The 23,439-nt window shown below is 45.8% G+C and overlaps 1 protein-coding gene across 4 annotated transcripts in view; it reads left to right on the top strand.

Moving 5' to 3' along the window:
* Positions 1-7,200: 7,200 nt before the first annotated feature.
* The window catches only part of USP8 (ubiquitin specific peptidase 8), a 121,545-nt gene continuing 105,306 nt past the window's right edge, over positions 7,201-23,439 (top strand). Inside the window, exons 1-4 of one of the 4 annotated variants that reach the window (XM_030189597.1) lie at positions 7,201-7,220; positions 7,734-7,896; positions 12,186-12,330; positions 12,793-12,878. In XM_030189597.1, the coding sequence (XP_030045457.1) occupies positions 7,799-7,896; positions 12,186-12,330; positions 12,793-12,878 (329 nt within the window). In that variant the 5' untranslated portion in view covers positions 7,201-7,220; positions 7,734-7,798. The other 3 variants (XM_030189596.1, XM_030189595.1, XM_030189598.1) reach the window with 3 other exon arrangements.

Genomic DNA, 23,439 nt, shown 5'->3' with positions numbered 1-23,439 from the left:
CTATAATTTATTTATTTCATTTATATCCCACATTATGCCAATAGAGTAGGTTCAATGTGGCTCATAACCTATTGTGATTAAAAGTACAAAAAGTGACAGTTACACATAGAACTACTGTTATAAAATACTAGCTTAAGTCTGCATCTACCAGTCTGATGTAAGGTGGGAGCACTTACACCAGCTCAAAGGCTGGTGTAAGTGCTCGCGCCCAAATGTAGGTAGTTAGGTGTGCAAATGATAGGATTCTAATTTTTTTTGGTGGCGAACCCCTCTGTAACAATAAAGTGAAAAAAAAGAGCATGGTATAAACCCCTGTCTCTTTTCATATCACTGAAATTACATTCACATAAATATCTTCAAATGCTCACTTTCTTGCTCTAGTAAAGATAAACAAGTAAACTAGTGACTGGGTTCAGCAGAGTATGTCTGATCTTGACATGCCTTAATGGGGCACCAACTTCTATTTTCTACGTAAGCAGGTAGCATTACATTTGTTGTTTATTAATCAAAACATTTTATGTTTCAACGGTTTTTATTGATGACAAGAAAGTACAAATCCACCTTAACATAGCGGCGTCAATGCAATTTTACAGAGCTCAGTGGAGCAACACTTAAAAAATACAGCATTACTTACAGCCATCAAATTTTTATATAACTTTTATCCCCCCCCCCCTTGTTTTTTTCTTTTACCGTGCTCTATATTTAACTTTTAATGTTTCAACGATTGTTATTGATGAGATCACATGGTAGACAATTCCATATCAATCAATATAAATCTGATAACAAATAATTCTGTCATCTATTAATGAACCTAAAACTACTATCATCCAATTCCCCCCCCCCCCAATCTTCCACCCCTTCCCTTCCTTCTTAAGTATTCATTAATATGTTCCTGTACAATTACAATAATCAAAACATTTTTTGTGTAGCTCTGATGTCCTTCTACAAATACATATTAAGCCATTGTACTAATTCACTTAATAGGAGTAGTTTAAACTCTTAGTACAGCAAACGAGGTGACAAAACATTTACATTTAAAGTGAAATCTTTTCTTTTTTGATTGGCAAAATCCTTAATAGTTTGTATAAGAACTTATTAGATCAGATACAATTACAATTTTCAAAGGCATTCTTTATACCCTTAATTTTCTCCCGTGTCCTGTTCACGCTCCCCCTCCCTTCTCTTTGGCTGGCAGAACAAGGAAAACCCCATCAGTCTTACTGTTCCTGCTACAAGTTCTTCCTCTCTTTTATTCATCTGCATTTTTAAACTTGGAAGCATATCTTTCCTGTTCCCTGGGGGCAAGTTGTAGATATAAGATTCTGCCAATGTGCAGCTGAAAAGTTAGGCTAACGTTGAGTGCACAAGGCATTTCTGCAATGTAAAGCACACCTCAATAGGGTCTTACATGCCTTCTGTTAAAATAAAGATTATAAAGTGACAAGTGATACAATAGCTGGAGCAGACTGTCTCAGCACCATTAGTACCATACTTGACTATAGACAGAAGCAAAATTAATTTCAGCATTCAATTACACGATGTGATACCCGCAAGCAAGCCTTCTCCAAAGTAGCCCCCACACTCTGGAATGCACTGCCTGAAAGGCTGCGCTTAACACCAGGGTTGCCAGGTGGAAAATTTTTTTCCCACCCAATCCAGCATAAAAACCGCCCAAAACCCGCCCAAACTCAAACCCCGCCCCTGACACCCCCGCCGTCATCACCCCCGCCCCCGCCGTCACCGGCCCCGCCTCCCCCATCATCGACCCCGCCCAAAACGTCACTAACCCCGCCCAAAAATGTCACTAACCCCGCCCCCCGCGGCCGAAAAAGCAGCCCAAAAAACCGCCCTGAAGCCCAAAAAGCAGCCCAAAAAACCGCAACCCGCCGCGGGCAAAAATTTCCCGCGGCGGGTTGCGGAAAACCGCCCAATTGGGCGGTAAAACCGCCCACCTGGCAACACTGCTTAACACAAGACTATCTCTACTTCAGGAAGCAGGTGAAAGCTTGGCTCTTCAACAAAGCCTTTAACAGAAGAAGTAACTAACTTGTTAGTCTCACTCACACACACACACAAGGAGTGACTCAGGCTGCATATACTACAGCAGGACATGTTTATCCACTCCTACACTAGCTGAGATAATATTTAACCATTTCTCTGACCTCATGTGCAACTTTCTTTAAATCAATCACCTTACTTTCTAACTCTTCCTACTTTCTTACCTATCTTTATGTTGCTTTACCCTTCACTATCAATTATAATGTTCTATTATATATTATGTTGACATTGTAAATAGTATACATGCTGTACTTTGTATTGTTTTTGAATATTTTTACTGCTGTAATTGTCTATTCATATTTGATTTATTCTTACTGTACACCGCCTTCAAAAAGGCGGTAAATAAATCCTAAGAAATAAATAATAAATAAAATATAACATGTGCTTAACTGCCAGATCCGCCCCCAATCTGCCCATGCCTCTCCTATGTCCAAGCCCACCTTGAAGTTGTGCATGCTGGGTTTTGAGCACACCGCTTATAGAATACAACTAGGGGAAGTTGCACACACAACTACTAATTGGTGCCAATTAGTGCATATTAAGGCCAATTATAGTAAATAATTAGCTGTTAACTCCAATTAACAGCCAATTATTGAATTAAGTTGCAAGCGTAACAACTTATTCTAAAAATTGTATGGAAGTTTGCACACTAATCCCCTAATTTTATGTATGTTGCTAAAAATTGCACATGTGCCCAATTTGCATGCACAATTTAATTGAATAACAAGGTAATTAGTGCCGATTGGCTTAACAAGAAATTATTGGCACTAATTAGATTTAATCAAAACATATGCATGTAAATTTAGGCACAGGGTCTGCACCTGTATGCACCAGGGGCGTAGCCAGCCTTCCGTGGGGGAGGGGGCCAGAGCCCGGGGGGAGGGGGCACATTTTAGCCCTCCTCCCGGCGCCGCCCCCCCCACCGCCGACATTGCCGCCCCCCCTCCCGCCGCGAACCCGCCGCCGCCGCAGCCTACCTTTACTTTTGCTGGCGGGGGATCCCACTCCCCGCCAGCCGACGTCTTCTTCTCAGTCGCTTCCTGCTCTTCAATTTGTTTGCTGACGTCCTGCACGTTGTACAATTACGTGCAGGACGTCAGCAAACAAATTGAAAAGCAGGAAGGACTGAGAAGACGTCGGCTGGCGGGGAGTGGGATCCCCCGCCAACAAAAGTAAAGGTAGGCGGCGGCGGGTTCGCCGGGAGGGGGGTCCTGGGGTGAATCTGCGGGGGCCCCGGCCCCCTCAGGCCCCACGTAGCTACGCCACTGGTATGCACAAGTTCAAAAAAGGGGCTTGGAAAATGGCGGGTCATGGGCAGAATGACCGCATATATGTGCCTAATTTAGGCGTGTAAATGTTTCAGTTGGTGCAAAAGGCCACACCTAAAATTAGGCATGATTCCCAGGCATAAGTGTCTATTCTATATACCATGCCTAACTTTAAGCGTAGTTTATAGAATAGCGCTTAGTTTATAAAATAGCACTTTTTTTTGCACCAATTTTTTGCTGGGTCTTGATGGGAACATAGTTCCACCCTGAGGTAGTATTGGGTTGCAGACTTTTTCAGCTGCAGTTATATTCTCCTGATGATGCTATTGTATGCAAAACATGGACCATGTTGGAGATAAAGAATGCTGCCCAAGTGAGCAAAATCTCTGGGACTGAGTTTTTGTGGACTCTAGTTCTTTGGATCTATACTGTTGATTAACTTGACTGTCTTGAGAGCACCGCTTCGGTAAAAGCATTACACACTCTGGATTGCTGTTTGTGAGAACTACACCTCCCACATGTGTATCATCATAGCGCCTTGAGATAAGTGTAACATCTTTTTGTGCTTCTTGAACCTTGTTTTGTATAGTTACAACATAAAAATGTTTTGCTGCCATATGGATGGAAAAGTTTGGAGTAAGGTGCTATGATATGGGTAAGGTGTCATTACAGTTGCTTAAGTCTTCGGTCTGTATAATGCGCTATAAAAACTGAGCACCTATCACACATATATATATATATATATATATATATATATATATAATTTATTTGATTGCTTATACTGTTCATGTATATATATATTTTTTGTTTGTTTTCATAATTTTTGTTTTAAAGTGTGTTGAGGTTTCTGGATTATTTAGTTTTACCAACTTTTTGGTGCCATATATAGAATTCACCCCTAAGCGTAAAGTTTGGCACCCAACTTTATAGAATTTGGGGGTATATATACTAACCTTTATCTGTGAAGGTATAACTGTGTATGCCAGAGCTGCTGCCAGTAAGTAGGTATGTTTGTAACTAGTGGGGGAGGAAGTAGGTATGTTTGTAACTAGTGGGGGAGGGGCAAAAGAATGAAGACTCACCTAGGGCCAGCCCTACAAGGGCTTAATCTTACAAACTCATCCTATATAATAAAACTCACCCTCAACGTTCTGAGGACACTGACGTCACTGTCAGGTCCTCTGGGCACTTCCTTCCGGTTCGAAGCCTTCGTGTTGGTGAAGCTACCGAAAACACTGTGTTGGGGCCCCGCCCTCGCGTCAAATGTGATGACATCGAGGGCGGAGCAATGTCAGCAGATTGACGGTGGTGACGTGCCGAGGTATGCAGCAATGGCGGACGAAAGCCGACGGGGTGAGTAGGGAGGGGGGGAGGTCCGGGCGGAAATCGTGCTAGCGCCCGTTTCATTGCCGCAAGAAACGGGCATGTTTTACTAGTGATACAATAAAGTATAGGTTCACAACACACAGCACAGGGTATGTGAGACCTCAGCAGGGGGTTCACAAGGCTCAGTATAAAACTTTCCTCACCTTCCTCCCGCTGCCACTTCTCCAGACTAGCAGCAGTGGCAAAACATGGTATAGTAGTTGCAGGACTGCAGTTTTCATGTGTGCACTGTTAGCTCTGCTGGTCCCCTGCTCCCTCTGTCAACTTCCTGTAATAGGGCTGACAGTGTGTATGAAGATTGCGACCTTGTGACTGCTTTACTTTATTTTACTGCTCGTGCTGGTCTGAATGAGAAGCAGGAGCAGTGGATGGGGGGGGGGGGGGGAAGAACAGAAGACTTAAGGGTAGACACTGGATGGAGGGGGGAAGAAAGAGAGGAGATGCTGGATGGAAGGATGGGGAGAGAAAGGGGAAGATGGTGGACAGATGGGGAGAACAGGACAGAGATAGTGAAAGACTGTGGAATAAGAGGAAGGGGAATAGGAGAGCCAGTATGAGGGAAAGAGATCTTGGGGTGATGGTGTCTGAGGATCTCAAGGAGGCTAAACAATGTGACAAGTCGGTGGCCGTGGCCAGAAGGATGCTAGGCTGCATACAGAGGTATAACCAGCAGAAAAAAGGAGGTGTTGGTGCCCTTGTACAAGTCATTGGTGAGGCCCCACTTTGCCCCTGTTAAAGTAATTGGTGAGGACCCACTTGTAGTACTGTGTTCAGTTTTGGAGGCACTAAGGATGTAAAAAGACTTGAAGCGGTTCAGAGAAACGTGACAAAAATGGTATGGGGTTTGAGCCACGAGGTACGAAAAGAGACTTGATGACCTGAACATGTATACCCAGGAGGAATGGAGAGACAGGGGTGATATGATACAGCATTTAGCATATATGGGTTTAAAAAAAAGTTTGGACAAGTTCCTGGAGGAAAAGCCCATAGTTTGCTACTGAGACAGACATGAGGCACTGCTTGCCCTGGGATTGATAGCACGGAATGTTGCTACTATTTGGGTTTCTGACAGGTACTTGTGATCTGGACTGGCCACTGTTGGAAGCAGGATACTGGGCTAGATGGACCATTGGTCTGACGCAGTACGGCTAATTCTTATGAGATGGAAAGGAGTAAGAGATGTAGTAAAAAGAGGGAAACTGAAGACTGGATAGTAAGAATGAATGAAATCTAGACAGAGGCAGAAAAATAAATTGGAAAAAGTTGAAAGGAAAAGGAGAAAAAATGACAAGAGTTAAGAGAAAATGGAGAAAAGTAAAAAGCAGAGCATGAACCAACAAAATTAGAAAAATAAAATGATTAGACAACGCAGATAGAGAACATAAATTTATATTTTACTTTGTGATTAGAATATGGCAGTTCATAACTACTACTACTACTACTACTATTTAGCATTTCTATAGCGCTACAAGGCATACGCAGCGCTGTACAAACATAGAAGAAAGACAGTCCCTGCTCAAAGAGCTTACAATCTAATAGACGAAAAATAAATAAATAAGGGTTGAAATTTGTTCATCTTAGGAGATACTTGATGAAGTTGAGAAACATTGCCATAAAGCACTTGGCCTGAATGATGGTGCTGCCCCTGGATCCTTCTTGATTGACAGCAGAAATTGTGATAGGTTTAACACTCTGATCACTGTTAGAGCTGTCACTGATAGGGTCTTGGCATTCAGCTCAAATTCTCAATCCATGTTAACATTTAGATCTTACCACCACCACAAAAAAAAAGTTTTTTTAGCTATACCACAATTCTAAACAGTTGGCTTAACATTCGGGTCACTATGGAAAGAGCAAGACATGAGGTAGGTAAGAATTTCAGCATTTATTTACTAGAAAACCCGCAGTCCCTTATTTCCCCACACTCAAAATGTCACCTTTCACTTCTGCTCTATTTGTAGTACAGGGATAAAGAGTTGAAGTGTCAAGGTCTATTACCATCTGAATTAATAATACCTGACTAAGCAATCTTTAAAAAAATGCAGGCTGCTTTTTCAAAAAAGGTTTTGCTGGAAAAAAAATTCTTCAGTTACACTACTTATGATCTGACGTCGAAGAGACCGTACTTCCCGGGCACGAGGAGGACGTGGGGTTAAAAAAAAAAAAAAGGCAGACAACACTGTTACAGGACTCCTGTTTATTATTTCACATGCATGACACCTAACTACAGAAAACGCCTCTTTCCCCAGCACGTTAAAGTATAGCTGACAAGGTTACAAAACTGTATTGTTCCTCAAGCAGCCTCTTCGTTAACTACCTCATCCCAGCGATGAGGCCACCAGCCCCTGCCAAACAAAACAGGTACAGGTGAACTTTACTTTTCCCACGCTTTCCTCATCTAGTGACGACAACTCGAGTAATCCACGCCCTCGACCTTCATAAACATCAGAACTTCACAGAGCATGCGCCTGCAGAACCGGAAGCAGCTGCAGGTTTTTACACAAGGAGGTTGTGTTTACAGGCCGTGGTGGTGATAGTTGGTGCGCGTGCGCGAGAAAGGGCACTCTTCTTTACTGTTTTTTTTGAGGTGGGGAAGGAAGGGAGGCCTGATAGGTTATTAACCGTGATGCTTAGACCCTTCTTCGGAGGTGGGGGTGAAAAATTGTGCCAGTAGATTAAAAAAAAGGACCTAAATCTGGAAAAGATACTCGCTAGAGTGCAGGTATATGTACGGTGTTAGGTCTGCTTATCAGCTGTTTAAGGCAACGAAGGAGAGAGTGGTATAAAAGTTGGGCTGGTTGGGGCCCAGATGCTTCACCCTCATCCGAAGTCCAGCCTTGTCTAATGCTTACGAGGAGCTGACGGTGGCATTTTGGACATTTCATTATAGGGTTGTTTGAATCTTTACAAATGATATTATTACATAGTGAGTCATTGTCGGCAATTCGCTCCGGTGCTACTTTTTTTCGGGACGTGGGACGGCCGTTTTTTTACCTTTTGCCCTTTTTTTTTTCTTGAAAGTCACTCCAGGTTATTACTGAGGAGTTCGCCCACCAATGTGTAGAGCCTGGGATCCCTAGGCCATCATGCCTTCTGTGGTACCGAGGGACCTGTATCTCGGCGCCTCGCTGGGGGAGCTTAATAAGAAGGCCGAAGTAAAGCCGGAGAAAACAAGTACGAAGACGTAGGTGCATCTTATACTTTCGTTGCCTTAGTGTTGGTTTAGATAAGCACGTTAAAGTAGTAAGTCTGAACTATGACACGTTCTCAAGGGTGATGCATTTCTTCTGTAGCTGTTATCCCCCTTTTTTTACAGTTATCTTATAACTTGGAAACTTAATTGTTTTTATTTTTAAAACCTTAAAACTGCGCTAACAAGTAAATGAGTAGGATGGAAAGCATGGTAGTGTTTATATAGGGATGCGATCTTGCTGTTGTACTGTCATTTTAGATGCTTGCCATAGCTTAGAGCACGGATCCCTCATTAGCAAATGGGTCTGGTTTCATGTAAATTATCCAAGCTTGAACCACATACATGCAAGTACTATGTATCTGTCATTCTGTTATGTAGGATTGAAGTTTAATTTACAAAAGGGGGTCTGTTAAACCTAAGGTACATATCTAGACTGTACGTGCAGACTTGTATTGCACCAAAGATCTAGAAATGTACGGATTAGGTGATTTGATTTCTGCTAAATCATGCTTGTAGGGGATGTATAGTGTGACATCACCATAAATGAATGGATTAAGGCCTTATGTGGATAAGGCTTTGGCAAGTGGGACCATCATGAGGTTGAAAAGGATCGGTGATAGTGGTGATCCTTGTGGTACTCTGCAGTCTGGTTTCCAGGGTGACGATATGCTGGTGCTTGATTTCACTTGGTATGTTCTGGTGGTTAGAAAGCCCTTAATCCAGTTGAGAGTTCCACCACCAATTCCGAAATAGTCAAGGAGTCTTAGCAATATGTTATGGTTAACCATGTTGAACGCACTGGACATGTCAAATTGAGGGAGGAGAATGAGCCTATTGCTATCTCTTGTTTGGATTTGGATAGGAGAGTGAGTAGTACTGTTTCGGTGCTATGTTGGGGTCGGAATCCTGATTGTGACTCGCGTAGTATAGTGAATTTGTTTATGTAGTCATTGAGTGGTTTGGTTACCAGTCCTTCCATAAGTTTGACTACTAATGGGATAGATGCTACTGGGCGGTAGTTGGTGATGTCATTTGTTTTTTTCTTGGTGTCTTTTTGGTATTGGGTTGAGCAGGATGTTGCCTTTTTCTTTAGGGAAAATACCCTGCTGAAGCTTGAAATTTAGATGGGATGCGAGATCTGTTATGAAGCGGTGGAGAGCATATTGTATTAGGTAGCTGGGACAGATGTCCAATTGACAGTGGCTTTTGGAGTATTTTTTGATCACCTGAGTAACTATGTCGGCACTGAGGAGAGCGAAGTTTGTCCATAATCGGTCCACCGGGTATTCACCAGGGGTGGGGTCCAGCCCATTTATGAAGTTTTCTATATCCGTGTTGTCCAGAGATAGGGTTTTGTGTAGATTAATAATTTTTCGTTGAAATATTTAGCAAGGTTGTCTACAGATGGGATGTCGGTGTTGGTTGTGATGACCGGTGTTGTGTCTAGTAATTTATTCACGAGATGGTATAGTTTCTTCGTGTTGTTGTAGTCCGGCCTGATTTTGGTTTTGTAATATGACCTTTTGGTCTCTTATTGCATATTTGTATTTCCTTTGTATGTTTCCATGCGTAGAGTGTGTGTTCATCTTTTATTTTTTTCCATGCGCGTTCTAGTCTCGATTGTGTTTTTAATTTTTTCAATTCTTCGTTGAACTATGGTTCTTGAGTTGTGTCTGCGTGAGGTTCTTGTTTGTAGGGGTGCTATTGTGTCTAGTATGTGTCTGCATCTTTTGTCCCAAACTGAAAGATAGTAAATGGAGTCCGTTTGTGTTGTCCAGTCGTTATTGTATATCTGTTGCCAGAAAGAATCCAGGTCTATTTGGCCTCTCGTGGTGTGGGTTGTGTTCTCTTGTGTGTGGAGAGAGCCTTTTTTCCACCATTTTAGGGATAGGTTTAATTTATAGTGGTCGGTCCATGGTATTTCTGTCCATCTGGTTTGTGTTATGGTTAGGTTCTGGTCAGTGGATAGTTTGTATGAGATGAGGTCAAATGTATGGCCCTTCGTGTGGGTTGTTTGCATGTGCGGCCATGTTAGATCACATAAGTGAAGGAAATCCTTACAGTCTTGTGCATTTGTAGAGTTTGGGTCTTCTAGGTGGAGGTTAATGTCTAGAAAAACATGCTATGAAGTTACTAAACAGTGTATTTTAAACGTATCAGAGAAACTACTTTTCACTGAAGTATAGATAAGTTCTGGAATTTGTTGTTGGAGGATGTGGTAACATTTAGCATAGCAAGTTTTAAAAAAGGATTGGACAAGCTCTTAGAGCAGTGGTTCCAAAACCTGGTCCTGGAGGCATCCCAGCCAGTCATCCACTGCATGCAAATCTCTCTCATGAATATTCATTGTGGACATCCTGAAAACCTGACAGGCTGCGGCACCTCCAGGACCACGTTTGCGAACTACTGTCTTAGAGGATAAGTCCATAAACCATTATTAACCAGATTGGGTATATAGCATAGAATAGGTCCACTTTTTTGGCCACTGTTGGAAACAGGATGATAGACTTGATGGACTTTTGGTCTGATCCTATATGGCAATCCTTATGTTCTTAGTATGTTCCTGAATTAGTGTCAGACCTGGAAATGCCACTGGGGAAGAAAGCAAGAAGAGAAGGACTAAACGGCGCTTTGGTGCTCAGTTATGAAAGTCACATTTTTATTTAATTATAGGAATATAATTATTGAAGATTTCCTTTAGAAATTGATGGGTTCCTGGTTGTTGTAGACCAAAATTGCTTTTATTCATCCCAGCTGTACAAAAAAAAAATGTCACAACGCCTAGCCACTTGCTTGGTGCTATCCCTGTGGCCACTGATAAGGTCTATCCCCAGCACAGCTGAGATCTGCCTGCACTGGGCATATGCTGTACACTAGCACCCTCCTCCCACCGACTGGGTCCCAACCACCTCTGGGCAAGTCTCCCGCTCTCAAGATATATCTCCTGTGATTTCTAGATTACTGGGGCCACTCTCCCAGTGGTCCCACAGTTCCTAGAAAGCACTCACAGACCCAACACACAAACCACCAGGATTCTTTGTCAGTCCTGACAAGCAGAATCAATAAACTAAAAAAATACTGAACAGTAAACTATAAAACCAGATGGAAAATAACAGGTAACTGAATAAGGATCAATTATAAAACTAAACATTTTATCACTACCTGGATAGTGCCTGGGAAGTCTCAGGGTTTCGGTAATGAAGTCTTTCTCTCTCTACTTCCAAACTGAGACTGGAGAAAAATCCAGTATTTCCAATCTGAATTTGACCTCCTGGGCCAATCGGAGCCCAAAACAACATTTTTTTTTAAAGTAGCCGGCCACATCACTGCAGATTACTTTCTCTTTGCTGGCCACCAAAAGTAGAGAAGTAGAGCAATGAAACTTCCTCACAGTTGATGTTCAAACCAAAGTTTATTCAGTAATCTTCTAAAAACAGTCACAAAACAGAAGGAATATACTCTATTGTAGAGGGGACACCAAATGTAGAGAAGTAGAGCAACGAAACTTCCTCACAGTTGATGTTCAAACTGTTGGCCAAACTGGAGAAGTATACTTCAAGACATAATATAGTTTACAGGCTTAAAAACACACTGTTTTGTCACAGATGTTAGCTGGTAATGTCATATTTTGTGCATTCCTTTTGGGGCAGGGGAAAGGGACATTGACTCCTAAAAGCTAGTTGAATAAAAAGATAGTAGTACCTTATACGTTTTTTTGTTGCTTTTTTGTTGTTTATAGCATCTGTACAGAATGCTGCTGAGAATAAGCATACGAGTGCTTAGGTCTCCTCAGACATATGGTATATGGGTGGGGGTGACTAAGGAGGAGCTTTCAAAAATTTTAAACTCTAATAACATACCAATTTCAATTTTAAAATGGGCCCAATTGACAGCAGGCCACAAGCCCTTTGGCTTCCTTTTTTTTCTCTTACCTTAGCCACCTCTCTTCAACTGAGCTTAATACTTGTTAAGGGCATTCCAGTTGTCCTTTGTCAATTTCTCTAATCCCTTGACATATTCTAGATTGTAAGCTCTTCGAGCAGGGACTGTCCCTCTATGTAAATTGTACAACGCTGCGTAACCCTAGTAGCGCTTTAGAAATGTTAAGTAGTAGTAGTATTAAAAAGTTAAGTTTTGATATTCACCTTTCTATTAAGAGCAAACTTATAATAGAAAATACAATTTTAATGATAATTGTTCTGAAAAAGCTAGTGTTGATATGTTGCTGGTATTTGTATGTACAATAATAATTTATTATGCAATTTCTGCTTCTTGTCAAGCTATGTGAAGAGTGCCTGTACAGTTTTTAAGAAAGCAGAAGAATGCCGATTGGACAGGGATGAAGAGAAGGCCTATATTTTGTACATGAAATATTTGTTTTTATTTGAACTTATCAAAACAAGACCTGATTTCAAGCAGCATCAGGTATAGTTGCATTCAAGGATCTTTTGTGAGTTCTGATTTTATGTTGGGGCAAAATCAAGTGAGCTGTTGTCTTTCATTGTATTGTGCTAGTTGAAGGTAATCTGTGGTAAGGCAGTACCTGTTACTCTTTCCAACAGTTATGAACTCGTGTTCCAGAAATATCAGATCTTAAAATATTTTTTGACCTTTTTCTGTAGTAGAATAGCAATAAGGGACAATAACAGAGTTGTGTGTGATACATTAAGTTAGTTCAATGAAAAAGTATTTTGGCAAATTTTCAAGAGTTGTCCTCTCTATTAGTTTGGTTGAGAAAGGTGTTTCAGGTATACGTTGAGAAATTGAACTCGTGAGAAAATTATGAATTAGTTAAACTTGCAGTTTTCTTTTACCTTTTAATGGTTCTAGGCATCATCCTGGGTGTTCTGTCGCAGGTCAATGTTAATGTTCTGCTTTTTGTTTTAGGACTATTTCCAGTCTATACTTGGACCTTCAACCATTAAGAAAGCAATCGAGGAAGCTGAAAAACTCTCCGAAAGCCTTAAAAATAGGTCTGTAAGTCAGAAACAGCAAAATCTTGCCACAAATACTGTGTAAAGTAGAAGTTTAGTTATATAAACTTTTGTCATTTCCTTTGCTTCCTCATCAGGAAGAACTGATATCTGTACTGTATTTTATTCATTACACCTACCTCTGTCTGAAATAGTAATCTTCTGTGCCAGCTTAACTTTAAATCACTTTACATGCTGCTATCTGTTGGACATTTTCTTCTTAGGGATACAGAAAGCAGCCACTTCACATTCAACCACCTCTGTTTTTTAACTAGTGTACAAGTTTTAGACCAGTGCTCTTTACTGTAAGACCCAGGAGCCATTAGTTCAGCTCCCTCAGTCTTGACCAATACACATTCTCCTCCACCTTCTCCAGAATCTTGCAACTGGCGTTGCCTCAAAGTGCTGTTCTGATTTTGTTCCAATTTCTTCTGATACTATTCAGCTTTCAGAGCATTTGAGCCATGTAGTACTTGAACTCCTGTGCTATTTGCTCAAGGTTGTGTGAACAGTGTTGGAGTTGGTGCACTTTGTGCTCAAACTCATTGAGAGCCACAGAGAAATATAGAGCACCTGCAGCAGGTCTCCAGAGAAGCTAGGGGGAGAACTGTGTTAGGAGATATGGGAATGGGAACAGAATGATGGAGGCTGGCTGTTAAGAGGCAGGTGGTGGTTGAGACTGACTGGAATGAGGTTAATGAAGTGTGTTAAGAGAGACAAACTTGGAAAGTGTGGGAGGGAGAAAGGGTATGTAGGGGACAGACTTCATTTTAGTTACACAAAGGGCGCTGTAGTTCAGCTGTACTTGGAAAGGGATCCCCTTGCTCAGGGTACTGGCTGCTTTCTCCAGCCACAGTCCTGACTCTCGTGTTGCAGAGTTGTGACCAAAGTAGTTCCTGCTTGAAAAAGAATGAACAATATTTTTTCTTCATAAACATAGGTCTTGCCTTCCTCCTTGAATGTTAATGTCCACAGAGTGACTTTTAGTAAATGGGAACTTACAAACATTCTGGTGAGTCTGGTATTATAAAGTTGTTGTTATAGCTATGGCACCACACAGATCTGGGTTTGTATAACTTTTGATGGGAGTAAGAGAGCCCATGTATTGCAGCTGCCTTAAGTTACCTACCTCCAGCTTTCTTCTCACAGGTACCTGGTACCCACTCTTGTGGGAGTGAGCTTATGCCAGCTGTCAGCCAGATCCTAATTTGAGTCAGCTTTTGTCTTTACATCCATTCTGGGTGAATGAGTTGGACGATGGTGAGGTTCCCCAGGATGAGTATGAAGATCCTTTTGCGGTCTGTCTTTTTCATTGGGATGAGCTGCCTTCTTTCATCTGCCATGCTCTGGAAGCCTTAAATATTGAGGATCCGGATGCACAAGCTGCAGCTGCAGTCAGTCCCAAGATGGCCAGCTGTAGAAAGCCCTCTAACACTTTTCCTATGCATGCTACCATCCAAGAGATTATTTTAGCCCAGTGGGCTGATCCTGAGGGGTGGCTTAAATGTAGCCAAGGCTATGTCTCGTCTTTACCCGGTTGTTGCAGATCAGACGGTCATTGAAGGACATCCAGGATCGGCGGCTGGAGGCTTCCCTTAATCGCTCCTTTGAGGTCTCGGCGCTTTCCCTTCTATCTGTAGTTCCTACACTGCTAGGGCTTGCCTTAGCTGGTTGCAGCAGGTGTTGGAATAGGACCAGGGGGCGACTCCAGCCTTTGGAGGTTCCTTGAACTTCATGCAGTCGGGATTGGCTTATCTGGCTGATTCCCTTTATGATCTCGTTCAGGCAAGCAGATGGCCTTGGTTGTCTCTGCTCGGCGGGTTTTGTAGCTCCAGCATTGGACGGCTGATTTGGCATCCAAGCAACATTTGACACAACTTCCCTTTTGTTTGGAGAAGAATTGGAGAAGATAGTGAAGGATTTGGGAGATTCAAAGTCTCAGTGGCTGCCAGAGGATAAGCCCAAGTCATTGTCGTGGGGTGGGGGGATTCTTCTAGACCTCGCTTCTGGGACGCTCAACTAGATTTCAGCAGTGTGTTTCCTTTGGGCGTGAAAAGAAACCCGCGGGGGCAACAGCACAGCAAGGGTCTGGTACCAGTTCTTCTCAATGATGGGGCGCCAGTCTACTCCTCGGAGACCAGGATCGGAGGTCGGTTGACCCTCTCTTATATGGACCAAAATCACTTCAGATCAGTGAGTCTTAGACATTGTCAGAGAAGGTTACTGGATCGAATTCTCCTTGCCAGTTGGTGAGGTATTTCTGGAGTCCAGGTGTGCCATGGTGGTGGTCGAAGCATGCTCCACTCTCTCCTGGACTTGGGGCGGTGGTCCCTGTGCCTCCTTCAGAGACCCGCGCTACTCTATTTCGTTGTGCCTCGGAAAGGAGGCTCCTTTTGCCCAATTTTGGATCTCCGGAAAGTGAACTAGTGCCTGACTGTTCAGCATTTCCGCATGGAGACTTCACAGTCCATGATGGCGGCTTTTCAGCCGGGAGAGTTTCTCACAGTGCTGTACCTCAAGGAGGCATACCTGCATAACCCTATTTGGCCTCATCAATGATTTCTCCGTTTTGCTGTTCTGGGCCTGCATTTCCAGTTTCGAGCTTTGCTGTTTGGCATGGCCACTGCCCCTCACACCTTTTCTAAGGTCATGGTGGTAGTTGCAGCATTCCTGTGGAAGGAGGGCATCAGGGTCCACCCCTATCTTGACAACTGGTTGATCCTGGTGGGTTTTGCGGAAGAGAATTGTCAGGCCACCACTGGGTTATCGCCAGCCTACAGTTGTTGGGATGGGTGGTCAACCTTCAGAAGAGCCACCTCACTCTTTCCCAGTGTCTGGGTTACCCGGGAGTCTGATTTGACACGGCTCTCGGTTGGGTTTTCTTGCCCAAGGAAAAGAAAATAAGATGATACCTTTTTTATTGGACATAACTTAATACATTTCTTGATTAGCTTTCAAAGGTTGCCCTTCTTCGTCAGATCGGAAATAAGCAAATGTGTTAGTATATATAAAGAGAAACATCAAAGCATTACTTTGACAGTCTGACAAGAGTGGGAGGGTGGGGGTATGCATGGGGACATCAAAGCATTTCATTGATATTCTAACAGAATGGGTGTTGGTAGGTGAGAGGAGGGTAATAAACAGAGAAATACAGCTTTATGGTTTATAATGGGTTAGAAAACCCAGATCCTTATTAAGTCCTGTTTGTTGGGTGTCAAAATATTCAATCATTCTTATTTCAAAGGTCTTCCTGTATTGTTTTAAAATTACCTTTCAGTATTCTTACTGTGAAATCACTGGTGAAGTGTTTGCCCACAGGGGTGGAGGCTTGACTGGCACCGGCTATTTTCATGTGATGTCTGTGCAGATTGAATCTTGTCTTAAGCATCTGGCCTGTTTCTCCAATATAGCATCCTTCGTTACATTTTTTACACTGAATGATATATACCACATTGGAAGATGAGCGTGTAAAATAGTCCTTTATGTTGAATATTTTTCCTTTGTGAATGACTGACTGTGGGGTCTTGTAAAATGTTTTGGCATAGTTTGCAGCTGGCTGTGTTACAGGGAAAAGTGCCCATTTCTTTTTCCGTCTGTGTTGGGAGGAGGCAATATTCTTGGAGATTATTTTGGGGTTGTAGGCTGTTTGAAGGATGCAGTCAGGGTTTCAAGGTGTCTGTCTCTATCCTCTGGGTCCGAGCAGATACGGTGGTATCTTGTGGCTTGGCTGTAAATAATGGATCTTTCCATATCATCATGCTGATCAATCCATAGACTGGTGGGTTGTGTCCATCTACCAGCAGGTGGAGAGAGAGAGCAATCCTTTTGCCTCCCTATATGTGGTCATGTGCTGCCGGAAACTCCTCAGTATGTTCTCTATCTCAGCAGGTGGTGGTCACACACAACAGCAGCAGCTCTGGCTAGGTCTCCAAGCCTAATTTTTAGGTTTTGTTGAGTACCTGGGGTTGAGGGCTCTTCTTGAGCAAGTGCAAACCTGGTGGTGCCAGGTCCCTCCTTTTCTCCCCCCTCCCGCTGGCTCCGTTAAAAAAAAAAAAAATTTTTGGACGTCCTTAAAGGCGTTTATTTCGACGTTTATTTAAACGTTTATTGCAGCTACTCACTGGGACACCAGGTCGTTACAGCTCGGAGCGAGAAGCAGGTCATTTTTACCTTTTTATAGCGGGCAGGGGGTTCCCCGATCGATCTCCACGTGGCCTATGGCGTCGGAGGGCGAGGGCGCGAAGAATCGCTCCCCGGACCGCGTGTGCGCTTCTAGTGGGGATGCGGGGGTCTTAAGGTCTGATTCGCCCTTGTTGGGTGTCAGTTCGGAGGCCGGTCAGTGTCCCGGGTCTTCCTCTGGTGCGGCGGTTTTTCCCGCCCTAAGCGCCCATCCCCCGCTGCTCGCCTCCGCCATCTTGGCCGGCCACTCTGCTCGGACGGCTTCTTCTTGGGCCGCCCTTGAGCTGGGAGATGTTAATGCCATGGCTGCCCTTGATTTGGGCGACGGCAAAAAAGCGGCAAAAGTTAAGCGCCGTTCTTCCCGCGCGGCTCCTTCGCGGAGTGTCGCGCCGGACGCCATCTTGGATGCGCAGCATGTTTCTCCCCCGCTCTTGCGAGTGCGTCTAGGGCTGTGGCCCAGGCGAAGTACACAGTCTGGGGGGTTTCTCCCCCGAGTTTATTTTGCTGCTGCATCAGGCCTTCCTTATGCAAAACGCTGCCCCTTCTCCCTTGTCCGATAAAGGGGTTGAGGCCCCCGGAAGTAAACGCCCTCGGGTGGATTCCCAGGCCTTAGAGGACTCTGTTTCCTCTGATGTAGATGAGGGCAGCGTATTTGAGTTCTCCCAACGGTCCTTTGGGGATTCCTTGGAGGAGACGGATTCCCGCTCGGATGGAGCGGATGACCCCTCTGCAGCGCGGATCTTTTGCTCAGAGGATTTGCCCAACCTGTTAGTGCAGGCCATGAGCATTTTGAAGATTTCCTCTCCAGAGGACGTCTCTCCCTCAGCCCCTGTTGGCTCCGCCATTATGCTGGGGACGAAGCGCCCGCCTAGAACCTTCCACGTGCATGATGCCATGCACACCTTAATTTCGGCTCAATGGGATGTCCCGGAAGCGAGCCTCAAAGTGGCTAGGACTATGTCCCGCCTCTATCCTTTGCCTGAAAGTGAACGGGAGGCCTTTCTTTGGCCTACCGTGGATTCTTTAATCACTGCGGTGACTAAGAAAACGGCTTTGCCGGTGGAAGGTGGCACGGTCCTAAAGGACGCCCAAGACAGAAGATTGGAGGCGGCCTTAAGGTCGTCCTTCGAGGCGGCTGCCTTAAGTTTGCAGGCCTCAGTTTGCGGCTCCTATGTGGCCAGGGCGTGCCTGACGATTGTGCAGCGGGCTTCCCCCTCGGATCCTTCCTTGAGGGCTGATTGGCCGGCCCTGGAATCGGGCTTGGCTTATTTGGCAGACTTACTGTATGATGTCTTGAGAGCCTCGGCTAAAGGTATGGCTCAGACAGTCTCTGCGCGGCGGTGGCTTTGGCTGAAACATTGGTCTGCTGACCACGCCTCTAAGTCCCGCCTGGCTAAGTTGCCTTTTAAAGGCAAGCTGCTTTTTGGGGTCGAGCTGGACAAAATTGTGACCGATCTCGGCACGTCTAAGGGCAAGAGGTTACCAGAGGTCAGGGCTCGGGCCAGTGCTCGCCCCGGTATCTCCAGAGGACGGTTTCAGGAAGCCCGTCGGTACCGCCTGGGCAAGTCGGGCTCCTCTGCCCCCTCTTCCTTCAAGAGGAATTTCTCCCCCAAGCAGCATTCCTTTCGCAGAGACCGCCGTCCCGGAGGTGCGCCCTCCGGTCCTCCCCCAGGGTCTCGTACCCAATGACGGGGTCCTGGTCCATGGCCCAGTGCAGATTGGAGGATGCCTGTCCTCGTTTCTGGGCGAGTGGACCAGGGTAACTTCAGACGCTTGGGTGCTGGAAGTCATCAGAGACGGCTACAAGCTAGAGTTCTGCCGACCCTTAAGAGACGGGTTTGTACTCTCTCCCTGCAAGTCTCCGGTCAAAGCTGTGGCAGTGCAGCAGACCTTGGACAATCTGATCCGCCTGGGTGCGGTCGTTCCGGTGCCAGAAAATCAGCTTGGCAAGGGACGTTACTCCATTTACTTTGTGGTACCAAAGAAAGGAGGTTCTGTACGGCCTATCCTCGACCTCAAAGGGGTCAATCGGGCCTTGAAAGTTCGGCACTTTCGCAGGGGAGTTCCTGGCATCCTTGGACATCAAGGAAGCGTACTTGCATATTCCCATCTGGCCTCCTCATCAACGCTTTCTGCGTTTTGCAGTCCTGGGCCGACACTTCCAGTTCAGAGCCCTCCCGTTCGGGTTGGCTACTGCTCTGCGGACCTTCTCCAAAGTAATGGTGGTCATCGCGGCCTTCCTGCGAAAGGAAGGAGTACAAGTCCATCCTTATCTGGACAACTGGTTGATCCGAGCCCCCTCTTATGCAGAGTGCGGCAAAGCTGTGAACCGGGTGATTGCTCTTTTGAGCTCCCTGGGGTGGATCATCAACTGGGAGAAAAGCCAGCTGCGCCCGACTCAGTCCCTGGAGTATCTGGGAGTTCGATTCGACACCCAAGTGGGCAGAGTGTTCCTGCCGGACAATCGGATTGTCAAACTTCAGGCTCAGGTGGACCAGTTCCTAGTAGCCTCTCCGCTTCGGGCTTGGGACTATGTGCAGCTGTTGGGCTCTATGACGGCCACGATGGAAGTAGTGCCCTGGGCCAGGGCTCATATGAGACCACTACAACACTCTCTGTTGCAGCGCTGGACTCCGGTGTCGGAGGATTATGCTGTGCGCCTTCCCTTGGACCCAGCAGTGCGCAAGGCGCTGAGCTGGTGGCTGAAGACAGACAGGTTGTCTGCAGGGATGCCTCTCGTGACCCCGGAATGGATTGTCGTCACGACGGATGCCTCTGACGGGCTGGGGAGCCCACTGCTTGGGAAGGACAGCGCAGGGGCTCTGGTCTCCTGCAGAGGCAAAGTGGTCTATCAACCTCCTGGAACTCAGAGCCATTCGGTTGGCGCTTTTGGAGTTCCTCCCGGTACTGGCGTTGAAGCCAGTACGGGTCCTGTCGGACAATGCCACGGCTGTGGCCTATGTCAACCGCCAGGGAGGTACCAAGAGCGCCCCTCTAGCCAAGGAAGCCATGAATCTATGCCAGTGGGCGGAAGCGAACCTGGAACAGCTGTCAGCGGCCCACATTGCCGGAGTCATGAATGTCAAGGCGGACTTTCTCAGTCGCCATACCTTGGATCCCGGAGAGTGGCAGTTATCGGCTCAGGCGTTCTTGGACATCACGAAGCGCTGGGGCCAGCCGAGCCTAGATCTGATGTCGTCATCGGCCAATTGCCAAGTGCCGCGCTTTTTCAGCAGAGGACGGGACCCTCGATCTCTGGGAGTAGATGCTCTTCTCCAACGGTGGCCGACACAAGAGCTTCTCTATGTGTTCCCGCCCTGGCCCATGTTGGGCAGGGTACTAGACCGGGTGGCAAAGCATCCGGGCCGGATAATCCTGGTGGGTCCGGACTGGCCCAGACGTCCCTGGTATGCGGACTTGATCAGGCTCTCAGTGGACGACCCTCTGCGGCTGTCAGTGGAGCAGGGCCTGTTGCATCAGGGTCCCGTGGTGATGGAGGATCCCTCCCCCTTTGGTCTTACGGCCTGGCTATTGAGCGGCAGCGTCTGAGGAAGAAGGGCTTCTCAGACAAGGTCATCGCCACTATGCTGAGAGCGAGGAAGCGCTCTACTTCTACTGCTTACGCCAGGGTTTGGCGTACCTTTGCAGCGTGGTGTGAAGCAGGCTCGCTTTCTCCCTTCACTGCTCCAATTTCTTCAGTGCTGGCATTCCTGCAAGAAGGTCTGGAGAAAGGCCTGTCGCTCAGTTCCCTTAAAGTCCAGGTAGCGGCTGTGGCTTGCTTCAGGGGCCGCCTGAAGGGTGCTTCCCTGGCTTCGCAGCCAGATGTGGTACGGTTTCTCAAGGGAGTTAATCACCTGCGCCCTCCTCTGCACTCAGTGGTGCCTGCGTGGAATCTCAACCTGGTGCTAAGAGCCTTGCAGAAGCCGCCTTTTGAACCCTTGTCGAGGGCATCTCTGAAAGACCTGACGTTGAAAGCAGTCTTTTTGGTGGCTATCACTTCAGCCAGAAGAGTTTCCGAGCTCCAGGCACTCTCATGTCGAGAGCCTTTTCTGCAGTTCACTGAGGCAGGAGTGACTATTCGCACAGTGCCTTCCTTCCTGCCCAAGATTGTTTCTCGCTTCCATGTGAATCAGCAGCTCTGTCTCCCTTCCTTTCGTAGGGAGGACTACCCAGAGGAATACTCTGCTCTCAAATATCTGGATGTGAGACGAGTCATCTTCAGATACTTGGAAGTGACCAATGATTTCCGGAAATCGGATCATCTGTTTGTCCTGTTTGCAGGTCCTCGTAAGGGTCTGCAGGCTGCTAAGCCTACAGTGGCAAGATGGGTCGAGGAAGCCATTGCAGCGGCTTATGTGGCTGCGGGGAAGGTGCCGCCTATCCAGCTGAAGGCTCACTCCACTAGAGCTCAGGCGGCCTCGATGGCAGAGGCCGGGTCCGTCTCCTTGGAAGAGATTTGCAAGGCGGCAACTTGGGCATCGGCCCATACCTTCTCCAGGCATTACCGCTTGACTGTGGCTGCTCGGGCGGAGGCCCGGTTTGGAGCTTCAGTGTTGCGGTCAGGGATTTCAATGTCCCGCCCTGGGTGAGTACTGCTTCGGTACATCCCACCAGTCTATGGATTGATCAGCATGATGATATGGAAGGTAAAATTATGTATCATACCTGATAATTTTCTTTCCATTAATCATAGCTGATCAATCCATAGCCCCTCCCAGATATCTGTACTGTTTATATTCTGGTTGCATTTCAGGTTCAAGTTTAGTCTTCAGTTCCTGTTCAGGAGGACTTCGTGTTCAAGTTTTTTCAATTGGATTCTTCAAGAGTTGAGACGAGTTTGTGTTACAGTGAGCTGCTGCATTCCTCTCCCCTCCGTTTTACGGGGCTGGATTGAGACATAAATTCTGCCGGCGCTCCCTCCCGCTTCGTGCGGCTGTAGGGCAGCTTTGTACCCCTCCCGCTTCGGCGGTGTTAGGGTCAGTCAGCTCCTCCCGCGGTTGCGGTTGTAGGATAAGCCAGATCCCCCCGCGTCGGCGGGGTGGTGTCCCTCCCCTGCTCCGCGGGGATGAGCTGGACGGATTCCCCTCCCCCACTTGTGTGGGGATGAGCTGGGTTAATTCCCCTCCCCCGTTTCGGCGGTGGTGAGCTGGGCAGAGTGTCCCTTTGTGGGTGTAATTCTCTAAGTGCTGAGTCCTGCGGATGGAGCTTGGATATCGACATACTGAGGAGTTTCCGGCAGCACATGACCACATATAGGGAGGCAAAAGGATTGCTCTCTATCTCCACCTGCTGGTAGATGGACACAACCCACCAGTCTATGGATTGATCAGCTATGATTAATGGAAAGAAAATTATCAGGTATGATACATAATTTTACCTTTTGTATGTAAAGGGTGGAAGCTGGAGTTGTGGAGGTAGCTGCATCTGTCTGTGGGTTTCTTGTATATAGATGTTTGTATACAGCCATCACTGATTGAGACTGTGGTGTCCAAAAAATAGACTTTTTCTGGGGAGTAGTCAATTTTGAATCTGATGCAGCTACCTCCACAACTCCAGCTTCCACCCTTCACATACAAAAAGATCCATTATTTACAGCCAAGCCACAAGATACCACCGTATCTGCTCGGACCCAGAGGATAGAGACAGACACCTTGAAACCCTGACTGCATCCTTCAAACAGCCTACAACCCCAAAATAATCTCCAAGAATATTGCCTCCTCCCTCAAAACACCCAGGGAAAATCTGCTACAGTACAAAGAAAAAAAAGCCACAGACAGAATTTCCCTTGTAGTGACATACAACCCAGAGCTGGAGAAACTGAGGAAAATCATAAGAGACCTACAGCCACTACTCCAGGAAGATGAATTACTCAAAGAGATATTCCCATCCCCACCAGTGCTGGCCTTCCGACAGCCACCAAATTTAAAACACAAGCTGATCAGAAGTAAACTTCCAACACAGATGGAAAAAGAAAAGGGCACTTTTCCCTGTACCACAGCCAGCTGCAAACTATGCCAAAACATTTCACAAGACCCCACAGTCAGTCATTCACAAAGGAAAAATATTCAACATAAAGGACTATTTTACATGCTCATCTTCCAATGTGGTATATATCATTCAGTGTAAAAAATGTAACGAAGGATGCTATATTGGAGAAACAGGCCAGATGCTTAAGACAAGATTCAATCTGCACAAACATCACATGAAAATAGCCGGTGCCAGTCAAGCCTCCACCCCTGTGGGCAAACACTTCACCAGTGATTTCACAGTAAGAATACTGAAAGGTAATTTTAAAACAATACAGGAAGACCTTTGAAATAAGAATGAATGAATATTTTGACACCCAACAAACAGGACTTAATAAGGATCTGAGTTTTCTAAC

The sequence above is a fragment of the Microcaecilia unicolor genome, chromosome 1 (genome assembly GCF_901765095.1).
Source record: "Microcaecilia unicolor chromosome 1, aMicUni1.1, whole genome shotgun sequence".
Taxonomy (NCBI): domain Eukaryota; kingdom Metazoa; phylum Chordata; class Amphibia; order Gymnophiona; family Siphonopidae; genus Microcaecilia; species Microcaecilia unicolor.
The sequence above is the reverse complement of the archived record's forward strand: the minus strand, read 5'-3'. Positions and strand labels throughout refer to the sequence as shown.